Here is an 11,273-nt window from a genome sequence, read left to right as displayed (position 1 = left end):
CAGAAAAAACACAATGCCTGGGGTGGGTTGCCGTTTGTTGACGTGAATCCCATCAAAGCATACACCTCCTGATATTGACGTAATTTTGTTGGCTCAATTTTGTCTCTCTCTTTTTTCTCCATTGCTGCTACGTTTAAACCACAATTCCATTTCAATGTCTATTCGTTATAATATAATATTGCAACTGGCTTTCCGCTCAGCGTCTATTTAATTTATTGTACTATGATTATTTTTGTAATCATGCATGGTATTTTTTTAATTAACCTTTTTTTTTGTATCACACGTACCCCCTGCAGTACCCCAACGTACCCCCAGGGGTCCGCGTACCCCCATGTGAGAATCACTGCTCTAGAAGGCCCGCTAGTTAACTGGTTCAAGACAGTGGATCTAATCTAGATGAATGCGACGAAGCAATTCATGCCGTTTTATTGTTTTTAACGTTGAAATGACAAGTGCAACAGGTGAAGATGAAGTTGTTGTGGAATTGTTGTGAGTACCCTTTTCAAGACGACAATTCAGTGAAAAGACGGAGGGGTGTGGGGAGTGGGGAGTGGCGGCGGATGGGGGGTGGGTGTGTCTACAGAACGTCCAGTTGTGATGGCTATGGTTCGCCACTGGTGTAATTCATGGAACAATTCAAACGGGATCGAAAGATAAGTTTTCTCTCTCCATTGACTTCAATACATAATTTTTCAGAAATAAGGTCCCATGGGGCGGAAGCAGTCATACACTCTGAAAGCTATCATTAGCAGCTAATATGAACATTTGACATAAAAATGGAATTATGGATTATCAATAATTTTTTCAAAGTGACAGACACATTGGATTAACCTATGGATTAACCTTCAGCTGTGTTTTTCTCGTTTTTTGATCAGAATAACAGTAAAAGGTGAGCATATCTCCGTGTTTTGCTAAGCTACGTCGTGTGATGTCTGTATTTGCTTCCCCTGTCACGAGTTCTGATCGCTCAGTGATGATACTTATATTTCTAGAATCTGTGGAATCTCAGCTTGTTAGCTACGCTTGTTTGTGCATATCCGATAAGTATATTGATTGATTTATACCTAGAGTGCGTTAGCATTTTTTCGCTCAGGGTTCATTTAGACGCTTCTTGTGAGACTTGTGTTTTATTTCGGTAAAAATGGTTCATATCATCAGTTAGCTGAGTTTCTTCCTGTTAAATCAGTAGGACACATGAATAGTTTATTACATTTTAAAAAGACCTGAGACAGTTTTGTGAGAAAAAAAACAGGGGTAAAAAGCCCCTTAACAGGTTAAATAGGAATTAAATCACTTTAAATAATTTTGAGTGTTCCCAAAGCCCCGGTGTTCTGCAGTTTGTGTGGGCCTACTGTACTGTTGCACAGTTTATACAGAAACTATGTCCAGGACAAGGTGTTTGGAAGTTTTGGAAGATTCATAGCTAACCACACTGAAGGTTATGGAGGTATTGATCAGTCTCCTCATATTTTTAAGCCTCAATTTGTCCTTCCCCCCCCCCCCCTAACATCACCAGAAGTCATCATTTAAGGGGTCTTTTCTCCATTTTTTTTAACGGGGGAACATCCCCCCGGGCCCCCCTAGTATTGTTTGGTCAACATTTCCACAGCCCCACCTAAAAATATTTTCCTAACTAAATAAATGATTGAAGCTTCATCTTGTGGGGATAATAAATGTCTACACACATTTCATGGTTATCCATCCAATAGATTTTGAGATGTTTCAATACTAACCAAAGTGATGTACTGACTTTGCCATCCATAGATTAATTACAACACACACACACACACGCTTTCTAATCTGTCACTCTATCATAATTTGATCCTAATCCCTAATCACAATCACATCGTATCTTGAAGGTGTTCTCAATCTGTAGTGGGATTATGGGATTGCAGAGCATGTGTGGCAGACTGTGAATGAGCCATCCAAATATATTACTGTGGTGATTGTGTGTTTATGTGTGTGTGTTTAGGGGGGTGTAAGGGGTGGATTTAATTTGATGATGGAGGGGGTACAGGGTGCACCCTCGCACTGATTCACCCACTGAATCCACTTTAAGCCTAATATTACAAAAACAATAGACACTGACCTGCAAATGTGTCTCCCCCCTCCTCAGTTGATCTTTAATCTCTTTCACTTTAATTTGTTTGTGTACAAGTACATGACATAAAACAAGATAAGACACAGATCTACCCCCTTTTGCTTTTTGTAGTCACATGGTCACATTTATTCTAAGCCATGTACGTTTGGGGAATCCACCACTTTGTCCAAACTGAAATATCTCAACCTATTGTATGGAGTGTCGTGAAATGTGTTTCAGATATTCTTCACTCACACTGGATCCATTTTGAAAACGTTGAAGATCTTGTGACTTACCAGCACTCTAAAGTTTTCAATCACCATTCTAATAGACTTTCATGAATTGGTAGAAAAAGCTACTATACTCACGAGTAAAAGTCATGCATTCGAAATTATATTTTAGGTAAACTATATAATACAAATCTGCAAAATGTGTCCTGAAAGATATTATTTGTTCACACATAGGGTATGGATCTTGTGCAAGATGAAAACAATCTTCATATTTTATTGAGTTATTGTGTGTTCTGTATGATAAATCAACATTAGTGCTTTGAAACTGTATACGGATAAACGAAGTAATGTCTTCTTTAGCATATATTGGAAAAACTGATAAAAAAGTACTTATTAATGTTTTTTGAGTTGCTTATTTCATAACAAAACACTACTGGCATCTAATCAATAGAGTTGGACACATTTTGTACAGGCATTCATGTTCCCCAGAGGATGAACCTGTGACTTTTCCTGTAGTTACACCATTATGATTTAGAATTAAATCTCTAAACAACTATTGGACAGATTGCGATGAAATTTGGTTCAGACATCTATTATGCCCATATCCTTATGTTGGGCCATCACAAGGTCTAATTTGTCTAATATTTCGGTTTATGAATAAATACTGGCCATGTCTGGAGGGTAGTGCTAGAACTGCGAAAATGCCACAAGCTGGTTATGGTGAAGAAAGGTTGTTGTGCAGCAAGTCTTGCGTGTTTGTAAAGTTTCACCACAAGAGGATAACCATCAACACACAACAACCGAACATACTGTACCTTTAAAACTCATGATCCCCTATGGTCCATCAGCCTCAGCTGCACTGGGTAATTAGTGCTGACAGGTAAATCTCATTATGCTGACATGCTCAACTAAGATATTGTGAACATGGTAAACACTATGCTGATGATATAAAGTTGTCTTTTTTAATCACATTTTTTCAGGTTTGTTTCCCTCTTTTCTCATTTAAATTGACGGCGCCTTCTGAACGACAAAGCTTTTTTTCAGCCCTCCACCTTACCTGGAGCTGTCGGGAAAGCTGACAAAAACTCAATTTACAGAGTTTATACATGGTGACACAGAACCTGCCCTGCATTACAGGATCTTTATAATGTATCTGTATGTGGCTGTTTAAGCATTCCTCTTGTGAAAGGCAGAGGAAGATGTTCAGTCCTCTTTATATCTTAAGGTCAGCTGACCCTGTTTGACCCCACAGGGGCTGAAGATGATGTGCCAATAGAAAAACCAACAGCTTTGTTAGCAGGATGAGAAACGCTTTTTAACTGCTCCCGTGCTATCCCTCGCGTTCTTCTTCCTCCCACTCCTTCTCTTTCACGGCGAAGGATGTAACATTGCACAATTGAAATGTCAAACTGGGTGATTTTGCACGAGCATCACATTTCAACCGAGACTCCTTGTGTCTGAATTTGTTGTCATGGCTCCAAATGAAAGTTTAAAAGGATTGCAATATCCATACACGATGAAATGTAATATACTGATGGACCCCTGAAATCTGTGTGTGTGTGTGTGTGTGTGTGTGTGTGTGTGTGTGTGTGTGTGTGTGTGTGTTGTGTTGTGTGCGTCTCAGCATATGATTTTGAGTGGAGTAATTTAGCAGATGAGCGTGTGGCCATTGTTAGAGGGATAATCTGGCTCTTGCTGCTCAGATAGGTTAACATGCAGCAGATTAGACCAGATTACCCCAAACCACACCAGACAGCACAGCTTCCCCCCCCCCTCCATCCACTTCCCCTCTGAGCACCCGCCCTTTTGCTTTCCTCCTCTTTTCACTCTTCATGACCTCGACTTTGCTTCACTTCATCCTCTTGGCTAAATTAAATTCTATATCCTTTCCCTACTTTTCCTCTACCCTTAGTCTTGCTTTTTCCACTTATTATTCCTACATCTTTTTTATTTTTGTTACAAATACATACACTTCTATTTGTCCAAATCCAAGTTTTGGAATCTAATCTTTCAAAGCCAAATAAAAAATTCAGATACAGAACAATCATTTAGGTTGGATTCATTTGGGTGGAAATGCTTTGGATCCGAGATCAGTGACTTTTTACCAAAGTGCAACCTATAATTAACATTTCATATTAAAAGTATTCCTCCTACTTGGGTTTAGTTAGAATTTTTTCTAAAGGCACATTTTTGGCCTTAAAACCTGAAAAAGGGGCATCATTTTGAAAAGGCATGAAAACAAAATGCGTAATAGTGTCAATCTCAAAAAAGGATTTAATATAAAGTAGGATTATATCACGGTCTGGAGTGGACACTCTATACATTTTACAAATATGAATAATTGTATTTATTTTCTTTCTCTTCCAGATTTATATACCCAGTTTGGATTGAAAATATTTTAAAATCGGGCTCATTCTCTTCATTTCCTTTTCTTTGGCATGTTTTCCCAACCTGGTGAGTTTTACAGGAATGTGTTTGATTGGAGGATGTTAATGTATGAGAGGCAGTATGTCTTTCCTTGCATCTGTATGTCTCTGCCAGACGTTTGTTCAGGTTCCAGCTGTTTGTATTTTTGGCCGCTTGCATTTGTTTGTCAGGCCGCTGCTGTGTTTGACTCACTTAAGCTACTGAGCGAGATGACACTAACAAAGCACTGGATAATGATGTAATCTCTGCCTTCACATCTGGCCCAGCTGTCATATGAGGAATTATTAGTCAAATTATCTGATTATTTTGTTTATTCATCTATTAGTAAGGTGTTTGTGCTTTAATGTCTCGCCTCCCATCTGCCATGTGTGGATGATTGTTTGTGAGCATCTGTGTGTCTGGTTAGGTGTTTACATGTGTATTTATGTTTCTCTTTATGTAAAAAAATAACATCTCTACTCCAGGGGTTTCAACTCACACAGCTGGAATATGACCTCGCCAATAAAAGCAGCAAGATTAACTTCCAGGTGCTGGGTTACAAATCAATCAGGGAGCAGGATTAGCTGCTCAGGTACAGTTACGTGAATACCTGTCTTTCTCAGCTGTCTGTGCAAAGGTCGACATGGGGTCATATGGTGACCACACACACACACACACACACACACACACACACACACACACACACACACACACACACACACACACACACACACACACACACACACACACACACACACACACACACACACACACACACACACACACACACACACACACACACACACACACACACACACACACACACACACACACACACACACACACACACACACACACACACACACACACACACACACACACACACACACACATATGCCACATTTCATTTGACCAATATCCCATAACCCAAATATATTTTATTTACAGTGTATATAAAGCAACTAATTTTCATGGGGGCTGAAACCAGCATTTTCCTTCATTAGTGACTTTAAAACAGCTTGTGTCCTAGTTGTGCCATACTGTACATCATTTCCTTTTTGGCTGGGTGTTATTGAAATAGTTTATGGTGCAGGGTCTTGTGCATTCAACCTGATTGCTGGCCTGTAGAATAATGCATATGAGGTGTTGTATGAGGAAACATTAAATAAAAATAAAATGAGTTACTCCTTTAAATGAGAATGTATCATAATTTTACTTTTCTACCATCTACCTTATTGACAAACAGACTATGCGACACTAAATTAACCGTCACTCTTAGTAAAAACCTCCCGCTCTCTCCAAATCTTAATTTTCATCCTCCTTCACCCGCCACAATTTGCCCCCCTCCTTTCTGTTTTTCTGGGTACCATTGTGCACCGAACTCTCCTGGATCCCAGTAAGAGCACAAAAGCACAACAAAGACCCAGGAAGTGATTAGTGGCTTAACGAGGAGGAGGCTTTGCGGGGAGTTACGGGGGCAGCATGGCCTCTTCCATAAGAGGAGGTGAGGGGTTTAAAGTTTCAGGGCTTAAGAGGTCAGTGTTACGTTGTGGAGGTCAGTGGAGGGGTTAATTAGGAGCAGGGCTTTTGTTTACGGTGGATAAGGAGACGCAGGAGGTGATTCACTGGGTATCCTCGCTGTGCTCCTCCAGCCACCCTGGAAGTGTCATCCAGCCCTGCTCTCCTTCCTCCTCCCTCATTGTCCCGCCGCTGAATGGAGATGTAGCTGAATTAACTTAATTGTCACCATTACGACACACTCGCCCCCTCATCACCACAACACACCCATACACACCTCGATTATGTTTGGTTCGTCCTTCCTGCTTCAATTCGAAGAATGCATTTTCAACTTGGAAGAGCCCTGGCCATGACTGTCACTCTGTGTGTGTGTTTGTCCATTGTTTTCTGCTGTTTAAACACACACACAGAAACATGCTGCAATCCTCTGGAGACTCAAGCATCTCAAGTAGAGCCGAATGAACCACTCCATGTGAATGTGGTAACAAGAAGGAACTTAACTGACATTGAAACGTCTTCTTGGCTGCAACATTTTTCCTTGGCGATCCCCAAAAAATCTCCTCTATCGGGTTTACTGTCAGTCTAAGGTGCTAAAACGATGTTAACATGTGCTCCTGTAACCAAGCATGACCTTTAGTTTAAAGAAAGGATCAACATTCATGCCGCAGATCTGGAGATAACATATTTTTTATTTCACACATTCGTTGTCAAAACCTTGCACTATGTAACCCACAATGCAACTCAACCATCAAAAGTTTGGTTGGCTATTCCGATGTGTGATGCGGCTAATGTAGCTTCGAGATGCTAGCCACAAGTAAAAATGAGGAGCGATCTTTTTAACCCCGGATTTGTTCCATTTTCAGATACTTAAACTGTTTGCGTTGGGCTGTTATTATTTTTAATTAATGTAAAGCCTATTTGATTATATTTAATGAAGGAGAGAGATTACCATGCATCATGGGGTAAAAACTGGCACACGTCTCCTCACACCGCCATGCAGGGACATCTGTCTGTTGGGGTAATTGGCATTAACCCTTTAAAGCTGGGCGACCCCCTTTTTCACGCCCAACACATCTCCACTGGACCTCCCATTGGAGTTTTCATGTTTGTGACAACAACATTTAATGAGATGGTGCACAACGTATAAAAGTGTGTGTTTTGGTTTACTAAAAAGAATCACCTTTTTATTCATATACGCACTCATAGACGCAGTAAATCTGCACTAAGGGTGCCACGCTCCAAAGCATATGGAGCAGGCCAACCCGATATGTGTTAATGCTGATTGAATATGCGGCTCTATTAGACTAATGTTAGCAGGCCCCATGCTAATCCAAGGTAAGAGAATGGAGCTGTGGTTTATCTCTGAACTTATGGATATTAGAGAATAGAAAAGTGATTAGAAAGTAATTAGAGTGGACGGAGACCACTTAGAGAAACGTATGCTTTCAGCTCAGGGTGAGAATTTCAATCACACTGTCCACATTATTGCTATTAATGGTGAGAGAGGTTTACCGCCAAAACCATAGAGGTTATGAGATTTAGACGATAGCAGACAGAGATGTCAGCCTGTCTTCTTTTTTTTAACATGTACACAATATATTTGTCTATGTTTAAAGGGCCTTCTTGTTTATTTATTCATTTATTATTATTATTATTATTATTATTATTATTATTATTATTATTATAATTATTATTATTAAATATTCTCTAAAAGCTAAGTCAAGTCAATTCGTCTTGTGGTTGTCTTGTTATGTTAGTCATTGCACTGCAAAACAGATGAAATATAAAATGTATTTAAATTGAAGAAGAAAAAAAACGACAGTACAAAAATACATTTAAAAAAAAAGCTTTTCATAATTCTTTGCACTTTTCAAAACGAGTTTCCAAATTCTTTACATGGATTAAAAATAATTCAGGACGGAAAAAAGGCTATAATAAAATCAATAATGTGAGATATACAATACTAATACTAATAATAATAATTATAATAATAATAATAAAATATATGATTGAAATAAGATAGTGTGCTAACATACATTTATATTTTTGAGATAATATAACAAAGAAAGTTTTAATATTTAACAAACACATTTGTTGAACAGACCTTGTTTTTAAAGTACTATTCAAGATGATATGAAGGCATGTGGATATCTTATCTCAAATATATCACTGCGACGGAATTTCATATATTTTTTAAATGTTTTTATGATGCCGTTTTAGGTCCAATGGCACTGATTTTAATTTACTGACTGACATGACTCGTTTTAATCTCCTTTAGAGTTCTGGAAAAAGCTAATAAGTGTTCGGTTTCCTGTTGAAATAGGTCACAATGAGAGTCAATTCAGAAGAGACTCTATGTCCAGCTTGTGCTTAACAAGAGGGAGATAAATCCTCTGTGTTTGATTGACAGGGCTGCCATGACAACCCCGCATCAGCTCTAGGGTGTCCAATCAGGAGTCAGATCCAGGGTCCCTCCCTGACTCCCAGGTGAGCTAAAGAGTCAGACTTCAGCAGATTTCTGTCAGACTCTTTCCGAGACGCACTGCTCTCTGGTGTCACTCTGTCATCCAGATGGTGTTCAGGTCGCCACTCGACTTTTTCTCAGCCTCCCGGATCCTCCTGCCACACTTTGCAGATGGGCCACCTACCCAGGCCCGCTCCCGGTCCCCGAAGGACCCTCCCTGTGCCTGTCCTCCCCTGGCTCTCCCGGGAATGTGTTTCTCCGCGGCGCAGATCGCCAGCGTCTGCGAGACTCTGGAGGAGACTGGAGACATCGAGCGGCTGGCCCGCTTCCTCTGGTCCCTCCCGGTGACCGCAGACGGGCGCGACTCCATCTCTGAGCACGAGTCCGTGCAGCGGGCTCGCGCCGTGGTGGCCTACCACACGGGGAGTTTCGTCGAGCTTTATCACATCCTGGAGACGCACCGCTTTACGCGCGCATCGCACGGAAAACTTCAGGCGATGTGGCTTGAGGCTCACTACCGGGAGGCAGAGAAGCTCCGGGGGAGACCGCTTGGACCTGTTGACAAGTACCGCGTGAGAAAGAAGTTTCCGTTACCGAGGACAATCTGGGATGGTGAGCAAAAGACGCACTGTTTCAAAGAGCGCACACGGGGGCTGCTAAGAGAGTGGTACCTGCAGGACCCCTACCCAAACCCGGGGAAGAAGCGGGAGCTGGCCCATGCGACCGGACTCACACCGACTCAGGTTGGAAACTGGTTCAAGAACCGGAGACAGAGGGACCGGGCGGCAGCCGCCAAAAACAGGTCAGTGACTTTGACTTCTAATAAGTAACAGTTAGAGAAAACATATTGGGCTGAAAATCCACGCGATAGCAGCCAGAATAAAGTGTTACTAATGATTGTGTTGGTATAGGATTGAAATACTATTAAAGTCAAAGCAACTTTAATTTCGCCAAAAGCAACCTCTTTATTGATTATTCTTACTCATTCTCTCTTTGAGGCAATTTCGTCTCCACATGCAGCCAATGTTGTGCGTAAAAGAGGGCCATTCATGCGTAAAAACGCACAGCCATTCAGCTTGTAGGTTTTTGTGTTCCTTCTGTCAGTCTGACCTGGACGATCTTTCCTCTTTCTGTCTCTCACTATAATTGGCTTCAGGATCAGTGTGTGGGTCATCCTGTTGATGAAGACAAAATGTTCACTAATGGGTGCAGATTGCCTGCATGCACTACTTTAGTTGGACAATGGCTTCATTTCTAACATTTCTATCAATTTTAACAATGTCATCACAAGCAGATTTTCCCACTTTTGACACATCTTTATCACATGTTTTTAGGTTGCAGCATCACCGGATGTGTCCAGATGGTGTTCGGTCGCTCAGCGGAGGAGAGTGCAGTCCAGATGAAGAGCGAGCAGATGGAGAAACTCTTCTCTCAGTAACAGACAGTGACTCTGACTTGGATGTTTAAGACTTGAATGTACAATGGACCTTCGAGGGGCCTGTGATGGTCAGTTGTGGATTACCAGAGAGCGGAGGATGTGGACAAAAGGCTCTTCACGGTTTGGGTTGCAATAAATGTTCAGGGCTTATCCCCAGCCCATCAAACAGGTGATGTAACAAGTTGCATGAAGTTTCTTTTGTTTCCTGACAATGTGAAAAATGTTTCTCTATGCTGCTGGGTTTAAGTTTATATGATCACCAGACCCACATTTTAGATTTTTTAACTTCATCCATGCATGGATGGTGCATCTGTTGACCCAGCTTACCGTCACCCTGATTAAACAGACATCAAGCCATGGACCCCCGTTGGACTTTAACCCATGGACCCCCCACTTGGGAGGACCTTTACAGACTGCCAGGGGGATAATCACTCTTATTTTCTCTAATTATGTGTCATTATGTTTTTTTTTGTTTTTTTTAATGAAACGAGTTGTTTCTCTAAAAGACCCCAGGATGTCATGCTGTAGACAATCAATACGCACTAAAGCCTTACCTTCCTGTCTGGCTGTTTCTATGTTAATGAACTTTTATTTCTTCCTTTACCTTCACTTCTACTTTATTTAAAGTTCACAGAGTTCACTGTGCAGTCTGTGTGTGATACTATGTCAAACCTAATGTTACATTTTATGCTGAATAAATGTTTTTGGTATTTTATATAAATAAAAGTATTTAATATATCACTGTTATTGTGCCCAACACTCTTCTTTGATAACACCATCACTGTCAACAATTGTAAATGTTTTTTAAGTTACATTCATGTATAGACAATCAAAGTCAATACATAATAAGTACAAATATATGAATATAATGCAAAATGGAATTAATAATAATAATTGCCTAAAACAATGGTCTATACATCTATTTGTTAATAAAGGTTAATAATAGTTTTGGTAAATTATGTTTGTTAATCTGTCATATCTAAATTTGTTAAATAAAAAACTGAATAGAAGCATATGGTAATCATACATAAAAAATGTAACAAATATTTTTAAAACATCTCAGTATGAAGCAAGCTTTTTTTTCTATTACCAAATTTGTATATTTTTTTACAGATACCTACAATTTATGGATAGCTT

The 11,273-nt window shown here is 40.2% G+C and overlaps 1 protein-coding gene across 1 annotated transcript; it reads left to right on the top strand.

Moving 5' to 3' along the window:
- Window positions 1-8,805: 8,805 nt before the first annotated feature.
- On the top strand, window positions 8,806-10,165 carry six3b (SIX homeobox 3b). Its single transcript, XM_034106911.1, has 2 exons — window positions 8,806-9,500; window positions 10,033-10,165. Exons 1-2 carry the CDS (start codon window positions 8,806-8,808, stop codon window positions 10,163-10,165), a joined length of 828 nt encoding a protein of 275 aa, XP_033962802.1.
- Window positions 10,166-11,273: the final 1,108 nt, after the last annotated feature.

This window comes from Pseudochaenichthys georgianus, chromosome 19, assembly GCF_902827115.2.
Source record: "Pseudochaenichthys georgianus chromosome 19, fPseGeo1.2, whole genome shotgun sequence".
NCBI classification, from domain to species: Eukaryota; Metazoa; Chordata; class Actinopteri; order Perciformes; family Channichthyidae; genus Pseudochaenichthys; species Pseudochaenichthys georgianus.
The sequence above is the reverse complement of the archived record's forward strand: the minus strand, read 5'-3'. Positions and strand labels throughout refer to the sequence as shown.